The following is a 21,901-nucleotide window of genomic DNA, read 5'->3' as shown; positions in this document are numbered from 1 at the left end:
CGAATAGTGGCTCCCTTGTGCTGGGGCCTGGAGGAAGCCTTCCGCACAGCTCTCCATCAGGAGCCAGACCCGGGTGGTGGCCCTCCAGGAAAACTCTAACTGGGGACCACAGTTTAACAGTCAATTCTGAAAAGCCTTCTGCCATCTTTTGGGGGCTATGATTAGTTTATTCTCGGGTTCCCATCCTAAATCCATTGGCCAAACTGAAAGAGTCAACCAGGATTTGGAGCACTCCCTCAGGTGCCTGGCTTCCTCCAATCCTTTATCGTGGGCGGAACACCTGATGTGGGTGGAGCACCCTCTGGCACTCCTCACTAGGTATGTCACTGTTTGAGAGCCAAATTATCTCTGCAAGCTGCTGCCCAGAGAAGTACCCACACTGCCAATTGGAGAAGGTGCCAATCCAAACTTCTGTCCAGGTCAGCAGGTATGGCTGGCGACCAGGGACTTTCCATTGTGGCTAGAGTCCAAGAAATTGGCCCTGCGGTATGTTGGGCCATTTAAGATGAGCACTATGAGAATCAACCCCACCTTCCATGTGACTAAAGCCGTTCCTGTGCAGCCCTCTGGTGACTTCCACCCACCTGTCCCCGCCTCCTCCTTGTATTATTGATGATGCCCCAGCCTTTACTGTGAGCTCAGCTAGAGTTAGCTCAGTGGTTAGCACTGTGGATCAGTGCACACAGCCTAATTGGTTTGTGCCCCGCTCAAGGCTTTCACATTTCAGGCGAAGCCATTTTGTGGTCTGTCTCTGCACTTGGTTCCACTCCACCCCATATATTGTCCTCTTACACAAGCAGGCCCTGCACAACGCTATTATACATCCTAGTGCCAAGACCTGTAACAAGTGGAAAGTCTGCGGGGAGAAGAGGTGGATCCCCTCCATGTCACTTGATATGACTGACCTTCCAGGTAGGAAGCAAACCTTTGCCATGCTGCACCACAAATTCCAAGACTCATGAGGATGGACAAGAGAGTCTTGTGGTTCACTGTGTCAAATGCTGCTGAAAGGTCGAGGAGGATTAGAACTTATGACATTTTGGTTGATCTAGCAGCATGTAGCTTCTCAGTGATGGACAAAATGGGCAGTCTCTGTGGAATGTGTTTAAAAAAATGTGCCAGTGAAGGAGAACGGGAATCCTGAGTATGTAGTGTAGGAGTTGGTTTAGAAGTGAAGGTCTGGCAGATTTTATCAATCTTTCCATCATAAAAAGTGGCAAAGTCAGGAGAAGGAGCCAGTGGGTTGAATAGTGAAGAAAAGATCTTGTGGAGTTTGCAAGGATCTTGTGCAGAAGTTTCCAGCTTTGAGAATTTGGACAGGAGAGGGCGGTAAAGGACAAGATCTGTGTTGAGTTGTGATTTCTTCCACTTTCTCTCTGCTGTTCTTAATTCTCTCCAATTACTGCATACCATATCCAATAGCCAAGGAACAGGGCAAGAAATCTTCCTGGGTTTAGAAGATAGAAGGTATAGGAGGTCCATGGATGAGGAAAGTGAGGAGAGGAAAGTGTATGTGACTAACTCCAATGGTAGGGAGGAAAAGGAGTCAGGTTCTGGAAGCGATGATAGGGTGCATAAAGCTATGGAGGAAGAGGAGATAGAGTGGAGGTTTCAATGAGTGGGAGAGAAGTACTGATAGTTGGTTTTAGGCAGGATAGGGAGGGTGATGGTGAAGGATACCAAGTGATGATCGGAGATGTGGAGTGGGGTAGCATTGATGTCTGTAGCTGGAGAGGGGTGGCTGAAGACCAGGTCCAGGGCGTTTCCTCCCATGTGTGTGGGAGTGCAGCTGTTGAATATCAAGGAGAAGGAATGCAGAAGAAGGAGAACGCAAGAGGACTGGAGCTAGTCAGAGAGGAGGTTGATGTCTCCGAGGACAATAAGAGGGGTGCTGTCGGTAGGGAAAGTCTGAGGAGCATGTCCATTTCTTCAAGAAGGTCTCCTAGGGGACCAGGAGGGTGGTAGATGACAATGAGTAGAAGGTTGATCAGTGAGGTAACTGTAACTGCATGGAATTCAAAGGATGAGATTTTGAGATGAGACAGAGAGAGGTGTGAAGCACCATCTCAGACACAACCACAGACCTGTACCACCACCTCTGCCAGCTTCTCATGGAGTGTGAGAGAAAGCATATGCAGAGGATAAGGCAGCCGGTGTAGCTGAGTTCTGTGGAGAGATACAGGTCTCAGTTAGTGCCAGAAAGTCAAGAGAGTGATGGGTAGCTAAAGCTGAGATCAGTTTTCTTTACAGCAGACTGGCAATTCCAGAGCCCACCTACCATCGCTGTTTGAAACTGAGACAACAGAGGAGGGTAGATGAGGTTACTGGTAGTTTGGCCTAGGGGAGACTGAACCTACATTTGATTAGCCACCTGAGAGAACTAATTAGCATAGACCAACAGACACTTTCAAGCAACACTACAGAATTGACAATACTACACAATACAGCAATTCTGGTGGCAAGAATCTAGATCCAACTAGGTCAAGTAGATAGTACACAAAAGTCAGAATCCTACCTTACCAGTAGAGAATAAATTCAAGATAGAACAACTTAAAGCACACTGAATATTGTTTATTTACCAGTACACATTTTACAATTTTTATGACCTCCATACTTTGAACAGTTTACTTTTTCCACTAACAGAGACAGCAGAGCCAATCAGAGTATGAATCCAGACTGGCTGACAGTTTGCGCTCTCTGCCTGAAAGATGCATAGAAGTGGTGCACATGATTTTTGCCATGGTAAATTTCATTAATGTGAAATAAAATCTATCAGTTTATGTGTTACTGTAACTCTTAGCCCAGACAAGTCCCCTCCGAACCTCCAGTGCGCACCATCACCAGAATTCTAAATATTTCTTTTGAATAAACTCATAGCAAATAGATCCTTACTCTGTGCCTAATACCTCAATGTTACATAACTACAGGGTGTCCCAAAAGTCTCCATACATAGGGGAAATGAACACATTATAGCAAAATATATAGTATTCAAAATATATATATAGTATCTTTCATACTTAGTTTATATTATATATTTTTTTCAGATAGCTTTTAAGAATGCCTTTGACAAAAGAAGAACGTATTGATATTATTCTCATGGCTGGATTGGGAAGGTTATGATGGACTTGAACAGGAAACATGGCGAGCACATCACACACCACACTGTTGCCAAAATTATTAACAAATTCAAAAAGACTGGAAGTGTTGTGGACCAACCGAGAAGTAGACATCCACGAACATTCACTGAAGAAGCCACAACCGATGTGGTGCTAGTGTACATAGTCCCCTATGTACGGAGACTTTTGGGACACGTTATTAAATCAGTGAATAGTTAACATGAGTTAACTATATTTATGAGGGATACCACCAAAAATTTAGTCCAAAAAATAGTCAGACTGCACTTCTGTTTTTTTCCGTTCCTCTCAAAAGACAAAAATTCTAAAAAAATTTTGACTAGCAAAAAAAAGCTTTAAATCTCACATTTTATTTTATAGTAAGTAGTATCAGAAAGTGATTTGCTTTACTCTCCTGCAATGGTCAGAAAACATGTTCATGAGGGATGTTGGATAGTAAAGCGATTTGTAAAAGGATTACATTGAAAATGAACTATTGTACATTTGTTTTTTGTTACTGCACACTGTGTTTACCAGCTATTTTTGCTGTGTTTTAAGGCTTATTTTCATAGTGATTTATTCTATTTTCCAGTTAATAATAGCCAATAAAATTTCTGCCACGTGATTGTGCTGAGGAAAAAGGCTTTCTTTAAGGAATATCAGGAGATTTTTTTCATGTGGTTTAAATCGTCTCTGCATTGCAGATATGTTGAGGCAATATCTTCAGTGATTTTGTTAAGGACAATCCACTTCCTGACATGTCCTATAGTTTATCTCGAGTCCAAAGCTGTACCTAAAGCTAACTAAGAAGGCATATTGGCCGGCCATGACCTAATGATTTCAAGCCCATCAGCAGCAACAACAGTTAAAAAAACAAACAAACAAAAAATATATATATATATTTTTAAAATTCATTACGATTTCATTTTTTGATTTACAAAGAAGGGACAAAACAAATCGCTTTTAAATTTTGTTTCTGCCATTTCTGATAATAAAAACAAATAAAAACAAAACAAAAAAAAAACATTCATTTTTTTAAATTAGTATTTCTACTACTGATACGACAATAGAATGGCAAAAAGTACACAGACCAGCTGTACATCAGATCATATACTGTGTTGTGTTTGTAGTTTATACTTACAGAAAGCAAACAGTTGTAAAGCAAGGCAGCACACAGCAAAGACACTTTCAGTTGGTAGGAGAATAACTCGCAGATCCACTGTACGCTGGCCATTTCCTATTTATAATTATGATTGGAAAAGAAAAGAAATTGTAGTTCCATATATATATATATATATATATATATATATATATATATATATATATATATAAATGTACTGATTACGATAATTTTTTGTGATTAATATCATTTTTATCTGTCAGTAATGAATTATAGAGCTCACTCACTTGATTTTAGGATCAGCTCTACTAATAACGCAACAGCATTCACAAAAACAACCACCGCTGTACCAAACACGAACACAACCAAATGGGATAAAGCTGTAATACAAAGACATGACAATTAGAGAAAACATTCACTTTTCCCTTTCAACTGCGTTTGTTGTTCCGTAAATATGGAATGAAGGTATTTTAGGGTCTGAGTTTAACTCAGATATATCTTGATTGAGACATGGCAGTGTACTTCGACAGAAAATAATTTTGTACTTACATCGCTGTGTCCCAGTGTTTCTGGAGTCAGATTTTGTAACTGTGGTAATTAAAGCAAAATCAGTGAATTTATATCAGCGGTAACAAGTCTGTGATAGATGAAACAAAATCCTGTTCCCTTCTGTGCAATCCAGTACACGTTTTCCAATTTCATATAAATAATAATATGCTAGTGGCCCCCCAAATCTGCACACCAGTGGTAATCTGATCACACTCAGTGCTATATGAAAAATTTTAGAGGCAATTGAAGTTGGTCAAAATCAGCCCCTTTCAGCATAACATTCATACCTATGCACATGGATGCCAAATTTCTAGCTGTCTAACCCATTAAAATACTTATAACTACTGATGAATAGCTTTATAAAACCACTCGGAATGATTAGATACAGGTGGTGTAATGAACATGCAAGATGAAAATGTTTGGCCAAAGAAAGCTGCATTTTACAGAAGGGAAAAAGTCGATGCAGAGCATAAATAATTCTAAAAGTTATCCACTCAATGTAAGTTAAGAGGCGTTGTAACCACAATACACCATCGTGTCCGGCACCTATGATGAATGTTCAGATGTTTGAATTCCTTTGACTTTGACCTTTCCTGCCTCGTGTCTGACACATGCCCAGTCCTATAATTATGTTACAATTCTTCGGATTAGAAAATAATTGTGTCCTGTCACAAATATATTGCAGGATATTAAAAATTAAGGACTTATAAAGTAAAATTAATTACTACTTTCTTTAGAAATTATTCATTGTTAAAAGTTGCCTTGAACTTTGTAGATGATAGTTTTGATCGATGGTTCTCACCCCCATGTCATACCTAAAGATGCCACTAGCATATTATTACATACGCATAATAACAGAAGAGTTTGCTTATACGCTTATAAATTTTGGAAATTGGTATTCTGCTCACGCCAAGACAGGGTTTTTCTTAACTAGAAATATGCTTAATAATGTTATATTTGTTTTATCATAATCTTATAACGAGAACGTCAGGAACTGGATATGGAGGCAGATGCAAGTGCAGACTATTTATTATCAAATATACAAACAACGTGGAAGTAACAACCATGAACAGGAACTATGATTACAAGCTGAGAAACACACAGACTAGAGGCGACAACAGTTTACATGTGACAAACGCTTGACAAAGACACACAGAGAAACCTGGAACTTAAATAGTGTTAACAATTAGGTGAAACAGGACACATGTGCAGGTAATCATACAGACATTTGAGCAGATCATGTGAAGTGCTTTGGCTGATGGGAAACGTAGTTTCTGTTCCATTAAGGGCACTGACATGACAGAACTTATATCAGTGGGGTCCAAAAGTCTGAGACCACATTGAAAATCTGGGATTTTTTCAAATTTAAAAATGGAAATAAAAAGAAAGTTTTAGAATTTTGAAAATTCTTTGGGAGCTTTTTGTAACATCTTGACTATTCAATATTCAAAATTCAAAATGTTGCACTATTTCTAAGTCCCTATTTAAAAGTAAGCAAATGTGTGATATTGAGCAGGTTAACTGCTTTGTAAAAAAGGGCAGATTTTCCTCATGTCTAATCTATTCTATTGAAGCATGTGATCAGATGACACTCCGATGGATCTGATCTAAAATGGATCATAAGTTTTTACACAAACGTGTGGAGTCCATGCCAGCTCGAGTGCACACTGTCATTAAAGCAAAAAGGGGACAAACCAAATACTAAGAAACTCTGAAATTCATGGAAATATTTCAAAGATTATACTTTTCACTCAAATTATTACTGATAATATAATTTCTAAAGAAAACCTTTCTGTTAAATTGAAAAAGAATGCCAAATAGAATCATTTATACTAGTGTTCTCAGACTATATGTATGTATGTGTATATATATATATATATATATATATATATATATATATATATATATATATATATATATATATATATATATGGTCTTACGTTGGCCTTTACATAGGCCAATTCTATTGTTTTTGCTATACATTGAAGACATTTGGGTTTGAGGTCAAAATATGAATATGAGATGATAGATCAAAGGGTGGAGAAAGAAAGGATCTGCTTATGAACCAAAACATACGAGCTCATGGGTCAAGCATGGTGGAGGTAGTGTCATGGCTTGGGCTTGCATGGCTGCTTCTGGAACAGACTCACTAATCTTTATTTATGGAACTCATGATGGTAGCAGCAGAATGAGTTCAGAAATCTACAGAAACATTCTGTCTGCCAGTTTACAGTGAAATGCATCCAACCTAATTGGAAGGATCTTCATCTTGCAGCAAGACAATGACCCAAAACACACTGCCATCACAACAAAGGACTTCATCAGGGGAAAAAGTGGAAGGTTTTAGACTGGCCAAGTCCATCAGCAGACCTTAACCCAACTGAGCAGCATTTCACCTCCTGAAGAGGAGACTGAAAGGAGAAACCCCCCAAAACAAACTAACTGAATGAAGCTGCGGTACAAACCTTGAACAGCATCACAACAGTAGAAATCAAAGGTTTAGTGATGTCAGTGAGTCACAGACTTGATGCAATTATTGCAAACAAAGGAAAAGGAACCAAATATTAAGTGTTATTTACTTTAACTTACTTCAGAATTTTCTATACTGTTCCTATACTTTTGTTCACCTAAAAATTGGGATGTCTGATACAAAAGGTTCTATGTTTTGTGTTGTTTAACATGACGAGATGTAAATACCAGGATATAAAATATCCATCTTTTGATCTCAAACCCAAATGTCTCTGGTGTGTAGCACAAACAAATAAAATGGCCTTGCCGTTCCAATAGTTCCATGATTTTAATGCACAATGTGGAGGTAAAGAATCACCCATCGTGAAGCGGAGCGCATTAAAATTGTGTAACGCACACTTGGCCGTGGATTATCCCGCTTATACCGCGGTCACTTAGCAGCATTGACAAGTTAAAGCTGTCACTGATGTTTGTAGAGCAAAATTTGACTGAAAGGATAAAAATAACGGTTAATTTTCGTTAGTTATTTTATATATGTGTCGTTAGATCTAGAATTATGGTCGGCTTTAGATCATACACAGATAAAGTAGTGCGATAAGATCACATTTATATAATATAATATAATATAATATAATATAATATAATATAATATAATATAATATTTATTTGAATGAATTATAATAAATAATTATTAGAGAGAGAAAGAGAGAGAAAGAGAGAGAGAGAGAGAGTGTGTGTGTGTGTGTGTGTGTGTGAATTAGCTGCGTCTGTGCCACGTCTCTACTGATAATGAAGCTGTGAGAGTAACTACTGTATGCAGCTGTAACTGTATGTTACTACGGTTACGATTGTTTATAGGCAGCGCATTAATTTAGAACGGTGATTAAACTAACTGGAACTACCTGTGCATTCAACGCACACCTTCCAGCCAATCAGAATCGAGTATTCAGACAGACTATGGTATAAATGTATATATGTATATATGTGTATATATATACATACACACGTATATGCAGTGTGTGTGTATGTATGTGTGTGTGTGTGTGTGTGTGTGTGTGTGTGTGAGTGTATAATAATGCTTTTAAACTGTTCATATACACTGACAGGAAAAAGAAAAAAACAGGGTGTACTTTCTTTTTCCCATGACTGTATTTGCATTGGACAGAGGAGTTTCCAATTTCTGGTTTCTTTTTTTCCCTTCTTTTTAACACGATGTGTTTTTTTCCCTCATTAACTTCAAGATATAAAAAAGAGGCTGGTAGTGGAATGACTGTGTATAGCTCCTACAACATAAGTGATAGAAGAATAACTCCTGTGTCAGGAAACTTACTGACTGTTACAAAGCACCTGCACGAGACTCCTTCAATAAATGTTAAAGAAATGTCTCTTAACAGAAAACCATATCAACAATTATATGCTTTTATTTATTAAATAACAATGGAGCTTCCACTTGTGAATGAGCAGTTACTATAGAAACAATAACTTACAGTATTGCAACGAACACATTAATATAAAAATGTATGTTACAGTGGTGGCTTAGTGGTTAGCATGTTTGCCTTGCACCTACAGGTGTGCATGGAGTTTGCAGGGTACTCTGGTTTCTTCTCCCAGGCCAAAGTTACAGCGATAAATACTCAGATCTGTACTGTTATAGAAAATTAATCAACACCTTCTGATTTAAGAATTCACCTGAGCAGTGGACTAATTATTGTAACTGTAATCTCTAAGAAAAGAAAAAATATTTTACTATTATTCAGGTGTGACGTCATATATATATAGGTGTGATGCCATATGTATGCTGCTTAATATTCCAGCACCCCAAAAGTAAAACACGTTTCCACATTCATGGTACAAACAGTTCAGTATCCTTCTGTGTAATTAACAAAACCAGACACTTCACCATATTCTTTCAGTTTAAACTGTACTACAAGGAAACAAATGCCTGTTATATTTGGCCTGTTACAGAGGGAAGCCCTGGGGGTGTTTACACTTTCATATATTGCAAAGAGCTAGAGAATATATTCCTTTGTGTTTGTTAATAAAGAGCGCTGCTGAGTGAAATTCGCTGTAACATCTAGGTTGAGTGTTGTAACAAGAAATCATCAAATAAATATGAAATTCTGTTTTGTTTTGTTTCTTTAATCGTAAATCAGAGGTTCCCCATTAACCAAGGATGCACATTTATTAACACATCACTTCTTTTTCTTAACATAATCTCTGGCATTAACAGACACTAACAGTGTTGTGTATGAATGTGTTTACAGTTACCTTTTAAAGGCATCTGTGAAAATCTGGTGATAAATAAACTAACTCATTTTCTTATGTTGTAAAATATATTTTTCCATTTTAATTTGGCTTTAACCATTTCATTTGAATTTATTAGTATTTTTAATCGTGCTATCAAAGTAAAAAACATTTGAAAAGGATCAGAAAAGTAATGAATACCTGATAAATGCGTTAGGCTTGTAAACAGTATCATCACAGTCAAGGTGTTAAGGAATGCAGTCACACAGGTCAATCCGTCACGTTCTGCAAAACGAGAAACATGTTAACATTTTTACACAAGTGTAATCATGACACTGTTATTACCTGAATTTTCAATGTGCAAATAATTCACCACAAACCTGCAGTAAAAACACCTTTAAAGCTAAAACACATGGTCATGCTTTTGTACTGGATGATTCTTAGCTTCCTGATCAACTACGTTCTGTTCAGCTTTAAATAAAACAATTAGAACTTCTTTTGTACATGAATCCATGTGAGGACCATCCAGTGGAAAATCATCTCCACTACCAATAAACAGTAATGAAACAGGACTGGTACTTACCTTTCACATTATTCACAAAGTCATAATGGAAATAGATTGACCCTGATGCACCTACAACCTCCAGGATCATCATCACTGATATCCAGAGTAAAACTGCAAAAAACAAACAACTATTTTTACACGCGTCACATGACACATCTTCCACTGGTCTTACTGAGGTTATTAAATCCTCTGCACACTCCCTACTGGAATGTATGGTAACTTACTTTCTTATCAACATAATAAATACAACCATCTCCACAATTATTGCCTCCCTTCATTAAAATAAAAAAATATAAATAGGGGTTTGGTCTGAAGTATCCTGGCCTAATTCAAGATGTCATTCATCTTCACAAGAGTTGAAAATAATCAATGATCCACCTCCATGTTTTACAGTCAGATTGAGGGCTTTTCCTTGCATTCAGTCTCCTTTATTCACCGACCTTCCTGATAGTGTTCAAGGGCAAAATTTTTATCTCATCTGACCACCACTGAGATTCCAATCAGGTCTGAAGTGCAGAAGCTGTGGGCTTTTATATAATAGGATATGGTTTGGGACATGGCTGAAACTGCAGGATGTAATTATCTGCTGCTTCTCAGTATTACAGAAATATTATGAGAATAAAATCACTTTGTTTTGCAGATCAGTGTGACTGCCACTCGCACTGAACTTACTTGGAATTTGGGGGCAGGGCTTTAATTATTATTACACTTCTGCCTCTGAGCAATTCATTTTTTTGCTGTTTAAATGTCATTTTGTGCTTTCAGCTCTGTGAGCTTTGCCTTTAATGACATTTTTGTGGGTGTCACTAAATACAAATCAGTTGTAGTGTGCATGCAACTGCTAATTCATGGGTGATTGGCAATCATCAATATACGAACATGAATACAAAGAAAATCCACATTTCCGTACTGAACTGTAAGTAATTAGCGCAGTGCTAGCAAGCTACTTAACAGTTAATAAAATACCCAAATCCGATGGAATATACCATAACAACCATTTTGTTCATTAATTTTATGTAAGTTATCCAGCCAGAGAGAAGTGAGAGAAGTTAACTGTTTACACCACATTTTGAGTTTAGGTGTATTTTAAACAAATTAATTTAAAACTAAATCTACAATCAATTTTAAATTCATTATATCATGCGTTGTTGTATGAACACAATCAAAAGTGAAATGTGTTTAGAATCATTTAAATTCAATAAAATGTCTACCTAGTGACTGTTTTACTCAAGAGCTTAAATAAATATAAAGTCTGGAAAAACCATGCAGATCATTTCCTGCTAAAAATTTTAATGTATAATTTTTAGAGAACAGGAATCAAATGTTTTTGTCTTTCCATACAGTAAATCCTTAATTTTAACATTTTAATTCACTATATTCCTGACCAACAAATTTTGTGTGTAAAAGTTTTAGGAATTTGTGTTTTAGGAATGGAATTGTGTAATCAGTTAATTGTTATCTAAGTGAATGAATTTTTAAATAATGTAATGTCTGTGGACTCAAGGTAAAATAATATGGTTATGAATGCATATTACATCAAATGTAGTGTTTGTAATGTTTGATTGACGAAAATAAATTATGTAAAATAGGTAAAATAAAGTATTACATGATCTACTTACACAGACGTTCGCGGACAGCATGACAAAAAAACCAAATCAATGCCAAAAGTGGAAATACTGCCACAGTGATATTTTCTGAAAAAAAAAAAAGAACGTTAATTACATTAATATAGCACTTTTGCTTGTAAAGGTTCAGTTTTAAGCTGAAATTATTATTTGTGCTTGTAATTATGCTGATGAGGATACATGCTTCATTGTATACATGCTTCAGACTCAATACACAACTAAAACTGAAATCTAGCATTATTAAACATGATTTTAGGGTTTGTAAGTTAGTAGGTCTGGACAATGAGGCAACAAAATATATAAGACTATGTTTAAATATTTAAAATATCTAGAATTTATAAGCTTTCAAAATGTGTAACATTGATTACATTACATTCTATACATGCATTCTAAATGTTCCATATATATATATAAATTAGCCTTTAGCAAAATATAATAGTACATTTAATGAAATGTCAATCAAATGTAACGTTACCTGCAAAATTGGTACTTACTGGGATGAAGTCCATATATCATTACAATAGCAAATATTCGGAGAAAATTGTCGATTTCTGTAATCTGTAATTCTGTAATTCTGTAGGTTTGTAGATTTCTTCTACAGCATACTGTATTGGGAAATAAAAGATTATTAAAAGGTTATTTCAGATGTCTGCGAGGTCTTTTTAAAAGAAAATTAAATAAAAACTTATGAATTGTATTTATATTCCAGATATTATGACAGCTACCCAAAACACCCCAAAACAAAAGGTAACGTTTTAAACACCAGTCCCCTTTTCCAGTGTAAGGACCTGTGTAACTATGATGTATTAATATGGAAATACAGCAAATTACAATATGCATTTACATGTGAATAATACAGAACTGAATTATTCATTTGTTGTTAAATAAATAAAATGCCATAAATAATGTATAATCTTGTCCTCAACACCAGAACTGAGTCAGTAGGACTGAGAAACAGAAAATAATAGGAATGCACACGGGTCAGTATAAAATAGTACATTAATACATTAGTTATATCTGTTCTCTATCTGACATTGCTATTGTTAATATCCACAAGATTCACTCCTTAAAAAAGGTTAATTTATTACTTCATGATTGCAGAATGGACTGCATCCTATATTCCTTTTTAAGATACCTGAGATTTAATTCAATTCAATTTTATTTTATTTGTATAGTGCTTTTAACAATGGACACTGCCAGCTTTAAAGAAATATATAAATATATGAATTTAAAATTTACTAATTTATCTCTAATGATCAAGCCAGGGGTGACAGTGAGGTGAAAAACTCCCTGAGACAATATGAGGAAGAAACCTTGAGAGGAACCAGACTCCAAAGGGAACCCATCCTCATCTGAGTGACACCAGACAGTGCGATTATAAATAAATCCCTTCTATAACTGTATACTATGGAGTCAAAAAGTGCAATTGTGTAAACAGGAACTTATGAGCTTATGAGCAACTTATGACTATAAGCGTCAGAGTTGTTTCTGAATTCATTGCAGTTTTAACATGAAGTCTATTTTGTTGAAGTTATCAATTGTTCACTGATGGATACTTGTGCAAATCTATTTGTAGCAATTCCAGTAGTAAAGCTATCTTCATGGTTTCTATATGATACCACAGTACCACAGGTTCCTCAGTAATGTCACTGATCTTTAGGCTGTCTGTATGGGGCCATCCTCAGCAGCAGCGAGTGATTTTCAAGTGAGATAATGTAAATGTATGTATGCAAAATCCCAAGTGGCTTCATATTCACTATACATGCTACATAGGGTATAATATAATGGCACTGTAATGCCTATATAGTCCACTAGATGACCAATTAAATAACATTTGATATTCCACTTCAGCAAAAAAAGGGTGATTGATTATGCCTGTTTGAAATTGTTTAAAACATGTAATAACATTTTTTAAATGTATCTGCATATCGATCCTATAATTTATTATGAAAAATCACAAAGGACGTTCCTAAAAGTAATATTACGTTAGAAGTAAACTATCTCAAACATGTACTCTCCTCTGGCTTCTACACTCATGTCCCCACACCAACTCTCTCTCTCTCTCTCTCACACACACACACACACACACACTATAAGAATTGTTTAATATAAAACAAAAATTTGTTGAAACACCTACCTACAGCGATAACATACAGAAGAGTCAGAATTAACCCCAGTAGCAGACCTCCTGCAATCAACGCTTTCCCTACAGTGTTTGTTTTATACCAGACATCCACAACAACAGCTAGACAATAACAAGAACAAAAAATGTTAGTATATTACACAAATACATACAGTGCTTTGTAAACAAAAATATCAAAAGCTTTGCTTAGAGAAATACAGAAGTAAAAACATATAAAGGAAGTAAATAAAGTATTAAAATAAAATATTACAATTTTAGATTTAGTAATCATTCAAGCAGTTGACTATCACATCAACTGCAGCAAGCAGCCTTAAGGCGAGACACGGCAGGCATAAAAAAAAGCCATTTTTTTGCATACTGGGCAATTTTCAGATTTTGGTAAATTTTGTTTCTATAACATGTCTTATTTAACACTGATACCATAAAAATGGCAAAAGTTCACATTAAAATGTTTATTTTTAGGCATCTAGTGTTCTTACGTCTGTCAATTTCCCCTTACTTATAACAAAGTTAGCATTTTTCAACCAGATGTATCTCTGCAATCGCTCTTGAAATGGTATCATTAGAAAGCTTACTCCCTCTAGCATCATGATAGCTGGTCTAAATATGCTAATTTCCTTTTTAGAGATCTTTTTTTTTTTATTATTATTATTATTATATGCTGAATAATTAGCATTCCGTGGTATAACGAAATGTTACAAATATGGTGTTCACATTTTCTGAGAGAAAAAAAAAAGAGAGAAAGAAAAGGAAATAAAATAAAATAAATAACAAGGGGGGTATACACTAATAATCACAATAGAAAAGAGGAGTTTAGTTCTTTGAGCGTATCCATAGTTCTGGTTGCTTTCTGATTTGAAAGACCTTGAAGAGTTTCAAAATATTTTTCAAAATAAATCCTCAAGTCAGCTTTGAAGTGGGAGATACTGGGCTTCCTTTCTGACCATTTACATTTGTGTATATGAAACTTACCTAATAATATTAGAAAATTTAGCATAAAAATGTGACTCTTATCCATATCTTTTTTATCAAAATAAAATATAACATCTCTTTTAATTATATAAATTTTAGATCCACTCAACATAGTAAATAAATATTCAACATCAATCCAGAAAAATTGAACATACATACATGCAAAATAGTCTCTACATCTATTCCACAAAAAACACAAAATTCAGAGAGATCAGCTCTGTATCTCTTGTCCTTTTTAGAGATCACCAATAGTGAGAAACTACAGGCCGACGTAAACCAGGAGGCAGAATTTCATTGGCTAAGGAAGTTTAAAGTTCATTTCTGGCGATGTGATTCGCCGAAATGCATCACTTGATGTGTTCCGCTAGCTTGCAACAGAGACATCAATACAGTAAAAAGAGATGGGAAAAACCCTAAAATTCCATGCAAAAGCATCAAAAACAGACGTGAGCAGCTATCCATAGCTTTAAGGAAAGTACATGTAAAAAAGACTCTGTTCGCAGAAACTAGAAAACAAACAGACTAATTTGGGGCCTCTCCTCTCTCCATCTCTCATTCCTGTCCTCTCTCTTCTCCACTTCTGCTCTATTTGCCCTCCTCTCATCACATCTCTGTCTATAATATGATTCACACAAAGAAGTCACATATAGTTTATATATAGTCAGTTGTGTAGTAAATGTGATAAATGAATTACTGTTACAAAAAAGTGTTATTTCTAATCAGTAAATATGAAATTCTGCAATCAATATCTTTAAAAGCTGTTTTCTCAAAATGAGTGTTTTCAACACTTTGAACCAAAAATGTTAACTTGTGTAGCACTTACATAAGCCATACTTTCCATGATCATTCTTAGTTATATTCTGATGATTATTACAGAATAATGCACACAGTGTTCATTACATACTGTATTGTATTAAAAACATGGTGATAATCAAGTTTTAATACATGTTCATAATATTTTGAGATTTTTTTAATGAAAAAAGGAGATATCCAAAATCTGTCCTGTAAAAACGTTTAACTCTATGTTGTTAAAATGAAATGAAGATTTTAAATATAACTCTTTTCAATATCTAGATTTTTATTTTTTAAATGTAGGTAAATAAGTGCATATTTAATGAGGTAGTATCTTATTTGCATATCTAAACATAATTTTTGAGAATGCAAAAAATAGTTGTAATAATGTATATAATTTATTGGTAAAGTTTCATGATAATATAATAAAATTTCTCCTATTCACCTGCAGTGTCTCGCCTTAATAATTAATTCAGCTGACTTGATGTGTTTTACTCAAATGAATTAAACTGCACTGGAGGAGATCTGTAACATCATTACAGGCTGGACACAAGTACATCACTTCTGCATTTCTATTTGAAAAAATCAGTGGAAATTGTCCACTCTTGCTGGAGACATGTACATGTAAGTTTACTGCGTTCTTTGAGTGGTGTTACAATGGACACATGTGATGTTACAGTTGTGCTGCTTTATCAGTAAAAGTGTAAGATGGGACTCCTTTCACTTTCAGTGAAAATGTACAGCACTCGTTCATGATATCAGTAATCTTGCACTTGAAAAATAAACAATTGTATTCATGTTATGTGGGAAATACAAAGTCTGTAATTTAAATAAAAACTCAAACCAAAAAAGTGACAATTGTGCCCTCTCTATAATGGTAACATTACCTTTACAGTTACATTGGTTTCAAAACATTTTCATGGTTTATTTGTTTTAATTTTTATGTCACAAAATTTAATTTGTTGCACCACTTGATGTGAAGTTACTGTGTCAATGGTACCTAGTTTCTGGAAGCAAGTTTTATTTAATGATTTTCATTTCAGCGTTAAACTGAAACCCAAACTGTATAATTAATAAGTAAATATAGGAGCGCTTCTAACATTCCAACCGCTTGTTTTCTATTGGCTCATGGATCCACAATGCAATATACAGAGTTAGATTTCATCTAGATCAACTCAAGCATGAGGAAAAACCTGTGCTTTCTGCTTAGGAAAATCAACATATTTGTTGCTTTCTTTCTGTGTTCTTTTTTTATGTATTTTAGAGAAAATAGTAGGCAATTACCATACAGTCTTAGACAATTCAGAACCCTTAAAAGTTCCTGAGTTACATGTTTCTCCATGTAAATGGGCTCCAAATAGAAGCCTTTACTGGAAGTTACGCTTTAATCATCAAATGAACCCTTAATAAATCCTTGAACGCTTTTTTTAAATACAGTGAATTTTCTAACAGAGAAAAAAATTTGTGAGCATATCTTTGCCTTCTTCTTCTTGTATGTTTGCATAAGAAATGTGTTTGATCTGTTTAATTATTTTTTTTGTTCTTCACTACTTGAGAGCCAGTTCAATAATTAAACAAATCAAACAAATTTTTTATGCAAACATACGAGAAGGAGAAGGCAAGGATATACTCACAAAGTTCTGACATGTACGCTAGCTAGATAGTGGCACAGCTGTAAGTAGTATTCTCTAACATTACATTATAAAGCTGTGTGATGTCTGCATTAGATGTGTCTGCATTTTTGTAGTGAGTGATTGTTGTTTGCTTAGAGGCTAATATTAACTTTAGATAATTAGCTGTTTAGTAATATAATCACTAAGTTTAGGCACCACATCCTGCTTCCGATGAATCTGTTACAGGCAAGAGAGCATACTAAGACCCCTGTGGTCTCGTGTTATGAAACAGACTGACTGGAAGTATAAGGGCATTGTATCCTGGTCATGCTTCTGACAAGAGACCTGTTTGCACTTACCAGTGGCCATGCCAAGTAATTCTCACCACTCAAAGTGCTGATTCCCCCTGCTATACAGACCTCAACAAGGTATTTAGTAAGAGTAGAGAAACTAAACAATCTTCACATGAGAAACAGTAGAACTCTTGCATGGCATCGTATCTCTGTACAGTCCTCTCTCCTATGAGGAAACTAAAGCTGTGGAGGAGTATATTCAAGAAGCTCTATAACAGGGGTTCATCTGTTCATCAACACCTCCTGTGTCAGCCCAAGACCTTTGGCTACGCCTGACTTGCTGCAATCTGAACCCCAGATTTGTGGGACCATGTAAAATAACATTGTAAGATCAACCAGGTAATGTTCTGATTGCAACTACTCAGACTATTGTTCCATAGCTCTTTGCTTACGTGATTCGTAGCCATTGAAAAAACACAGTGCTTGCTGACAATTACCCCCTACACTGTGCATTGGACAAAAAGGGGTCAAATGTAATATCTTGTGGACCAGAAAGAGTACAGCCCTGAGGAGAGGAGCTGGGTACTGTCCACTGACATACTTGATTAAGAGTAATGGTTGCGCAATATTTTCTTTTCTATATTTTAATAAAGTTTAGGAATTTTTACAACAAAAAGCTGATTGATGCTTTTTCAGAACTTTGTCCTGGATTTGTTTTGATTGCTCCTTTGTCTTCATGATGCTGTAGGTTTGGGTTTGTTCTCTTACAAACTCCGGGTACTTCCAGGAACAGGGGTATTTATATCACATGACATTTTAATTGCACACAGGTTGACTTAATTGAACTAATTATCTAACTTCTGATGGTACCTGGTTGGGAGCAGAACTAATTCACTGGTTTCACAGCACTGGGAGTGAAATTTTTTTTTTTTTTTTATAATTTTTAAGTAAATAATGAGTAAATAATTTTTTGATAACTATATCACTCCCTGCCAATATTATGAGCAATTTAGTTTAGATTTATGACAGATAATCACAATTAAGTCTGTTTCATTTCCAGCAATTGTACATAAGTTTGCCTGTGATTTGAACCCTGTCTGTTTAACTATAAGTTATTCTGCTATTTTGGATGCTGCTATTAAACTGCTTGTGACTGAATCCAAACAGCTCTGCCTTTTGATAAGGAAAATCAGACCTGTGCATTTTATATTACGTAGCAGCCCCAACCATGGTGTTAAACCAAAGTAATAGACTTTTTTCTTCTTTTCAGCAACTTTTAAAGATGTGACAAAGGACAATAGACCAAGATGATGCTGTGGCAAATTAGCTCCTGCCAATTACTTTAATTTGCATCATAGAAATTAAAAAAATTTTGACTAATCCTTTTTTATCTTTTCTAAAAATATAGTGCTCAAGATGAGTGTAAGCACATGATTTTAAAATTATTTTATTCTTTAATTAGTTCCTTTCTTAACTTTTCACTTTATACAAGTATGAGTAGCATCTTGCAGATGGTAATGGTGTAATGGTTTGATGTATACTCACGTAAATAAGCAACAAGAGTTATCACAGCAAATTGTAGTAGAATTGCCAAGCGGTTAATTAACTGGTGGAGATAATCTGCAAAATAATAAGGACACAGTATGTACTGATTAGGCCAGTGTTTCCTAACTCCCACATACAGGCCACATTTTACTAATTCCCAGCTCCTAAAAGCCTAAATAAAGTAATCAAAATACTGATGATCTGGTGCAGGTGTTTTCAGAGCTTGCAGAAAGCAAAAGGTGGACCTGGGGCAGGTATTCAAACTGTGGAAAAATTCTAGGAGGGGTACAGGTGTGGGGTGAAAAGTAAAATACCAAAAAATAAATATTTAAATGACTTTAAAAGACGTGCGAACCTTTATGTGACCTGCAGCTGAGCCAATCAACATACAGTACTCTGCAAAACTCTTTTTTTCCTTTTTTACACCTCTGCTAAAAAGTGATGGAGGTATTATGTTTTCAGGTTGTCTGTGCCTCCCTCCAAATTTGTGGTATGAAGAGACTTTTGCATAGTACCATATGAGTCTGAAATGACCGACAGTATCTCCCCCTTTCTCTGTCTCACTTCAGTAAACCTTCTGCCAGTTCTCTTGTCTCTTCCAATTTCCCCACTTAAAAACATGATGCAGCACCCTAACTTTTTGTCACAATAAATGATAATGTGAAATAAAATCTAGCAATATATGTTCGACTTCCTGGCTCAGATAAGACATTATTAAATATATTTATTAGAGATGTGGAAAGTGGGCCTCATGGCCCAGCAGTGAGAATTTAAAAAAGGACTTTGCTGGGTACCATAGATTTTTTTATCTTGATTTTTTTTCTTTATTACTTAATTAGAGCTGCAAATGGATTATTATTTAACATTTTCTCACAGGACCACTGATCATCAAATCATACCTTGAAATGTTGTCAAATGCAGAGTGATCCAAAGTAGGAAAAAGATCCTAACAAAATTAAGTGCTGAACAAGTTGCTGCTTCAGTAAAAATCCCTGGAGGAAAGATCAAATAATTAATTAATTAATGTATTGCAGCCAAATAAAGAAATTAGACCAACAACCCACTGAGTTTAAAAAGTCACAATATTGTCTCTTTACTCCAGAACTGTACCTATCAACCTAGAATTACTATTACTGTCAATAATTATTAACGAAATTCAGTTATAAAATTTCCTTTACTTTTTAGGATTTTAAATGTTAGTGGCACCCCTGAATTTATGTCTTTCATATATCCTCTTTGGCAGTCCAGCGATGTGTTCCCTATAATAATGGTGATGGATACGGGGGAGACAACAAGGGGTTGAATCTCTTTAGGTTAGAACCTTAACCCCAGTTCTCTGGGGGCACAAGTGAGATATCTTCGCGTTGTCCCTCAGAAGCAATATTTCATTACGCCAGCCAAGATTGGCAGATATGATGTGTGCATTTCAGAGGCAGGACTTACTCCTGCCTTTTCCTGCATTGTCACCTAGACAGTCTATACAAGCACACCTCACAGTCAAGGTCGTAACTCAAATTTCTCTTTCAAGCATTTGCTTGAGTCACTTCCAAATTGTTTGGAATTGTTTGTATTGTGACTTCCAAATTGCAGGACAAACTTATCTCATAGACCAAGACTGAACGTAGCCAATCAGACTGGTGTGTCTGTTTGTGAGCTCACACTAAGTACAGAGTGCACCAGAGTGGGTTTAATCAAAACTATGTCAAACCCATAAAACCTAAACCTCAGGTCCAGGACATGGCCATTCCCCCAGTGGAGTGGGCGCGCAAGCCTGTGGGAGGCTGTAGTCCCTTTTGGGAATTAGCTGAGACTATAGTTTCCATGATCCAATGCAAGACATGGTGTTTTGTGATCAGTCACCCCATGAGACAAACAGTTTGTCAGATTTCCTGATCCCTGCTGTCTTGTCAACATAAGTCCAGAGTGCGCGGATTGGGCAGAGAGCATTTGACTGTTCTTGCCCTTCAGAAGCAAAGAGAGGGAGATAAAAGGTCAATAATATAATCAGCTGGCATGTCAGTGATGTGTCGGTAACTCTGGGGATGAATGTAGAATTAGGTTCCAGTAAAACCTGAGTCTTGTCCCGTAGAAATTGCATACACGGTGAGTTTACCAACATGGATACCAGTGTGGATGTCACTAACGCACTTTGCTGAAGCCAGTGCCAGCAGCATCACCATTTTCAAAGAAAGTGCTTTAAGATCCAACTTATCCAGAAGCTTCAATAGAGGGTCTGATAATACCTCCAGCACCATAGCCAAGTCCCTTGAAGTGATCAAAGGTTTACATACAGGGTGGAGTCAAGGAGCCCCTTTCATGACTTGGCAAATAAGGGAGTGTCAGCCCACTGTTGTGTTCCCAAAACCTACATGATGAACCAAAATGGCAGCCAGGTATACCTTAATGGTAGAGAAGGTTTTGTCCTTATCTAGTAGCTCCTATAGAAAAAGGACATTGGAAGGCAACTGAGCCTGAGGCCATGCACCACTCCTCAAACAGGTTCCATGTGCCATTATAGATTGAATTCGTTGATGATGCTCTTGTATTCTTCTGAATGGTCATAATAATGCTATCACGTAGCCAGGCTATGGTCAGATTTAACCTCTCACACATCAGGCCCAGAGTGCCAGGCTTTCCAGATAAAATATTTCCCTGCGAGCCTGAGATAGGAGTTCTCTGCATCTAAGGAGGGGCCATGCCTACGTCCCTGTACCCTGCTTAGAGTTTTGGCACAAACAAGTGGGTCTGCGGCCACTCATATGCAAGCACATCCACCACCATCGGGGCATCCTGATTGTTTAGGGAATAAAACAGAGGGCACTGCATGTTCTCTTTCGATGCAAAGAAATCTATTTCCA

The 21,901-nt window shown here is 36.1% G+C and overlaps 1 protein-coding gene across 7 annotated transcripts in view; it reads right to left on the bottom strand.

Annotated features, from left to right (window-relative positions):
- The window catches only part of LOC113536986 (uncharacterized), a 132,669-nt gene that overhangs the window by 91,167 nt on the left and 19,601 nt on the right, over window positions 1-21,901 (bottom strand). For 6 of the 7 annotated variants that reach the window (XR_008302916.1, XR_008302917.1, XR_008302915.1 and 3 more), the window contains exons 8-17: window positions 19,943-20,035; window positions 19,044-19,118; window positions 13,823-13,930; window positions 12,180-12,290; window positions 11,680-11,754; window positions 10,079-10,171; window positions 9,697-9,780; window positions 4,783-4,821; window positions 4,521-4,613; window positions 4,255-4,350 (exon numbers count right to left, since the gene is read on the bottom strand). Coding sequence is in view for 3 of the 7 variants with exons in the window: in XM_053238563.1 (XP_053094538.1) it covers window positions 4,255-4,350; window positions 4,521-4,613; window positions 4,783-4,821; window positions 9,697-9,780; window positions 10,079-10,171; window positions 11,680-11,754; window positions 12,180-12,290; window positions 13,823-13,930; window positions 19,044-19,118; window positions 19,943-20,035 (867 nt within the window). In the remaining 4 variants the exon portion in view is untranslated. The remainder of the gene's footprint in view (window positions 1-4,254; window positions 4,351-4,520; window positions 4,614-4,782; window positions 4,822-9,696; window positions 9,781-10,078; window positions 10,172-11,679; window positions 11,755-12,179; window positions 12,291-13,822; window positions 13,931-19,043; window positions 19,119-19,942; window positions 20,036-21,901) is intronic. The other variant, XM_053238561.1, reaches the window with a different exon arrangement.

The sequence above is a fragment of the Pangasianodon hypophthalmus genome, chromosome 12, assembly GCF_027358585.1.
Source record: "Pangasianodon hypophthalmus isolate fPanHyp1 chromosome 12, fPanHyp1.pri, whole genome shotgun sequence".
NCBI classification, from domain to species: Eukaryota; Metazoa; Chordata; class Actinopteri; order Siluriformes; family Pangasiidae; genus Pangasianodon; species Pangasianodon hypophthalmus.
This window is presented reverse-complemented; position numbering and strand designations above follow the sequence as displayed.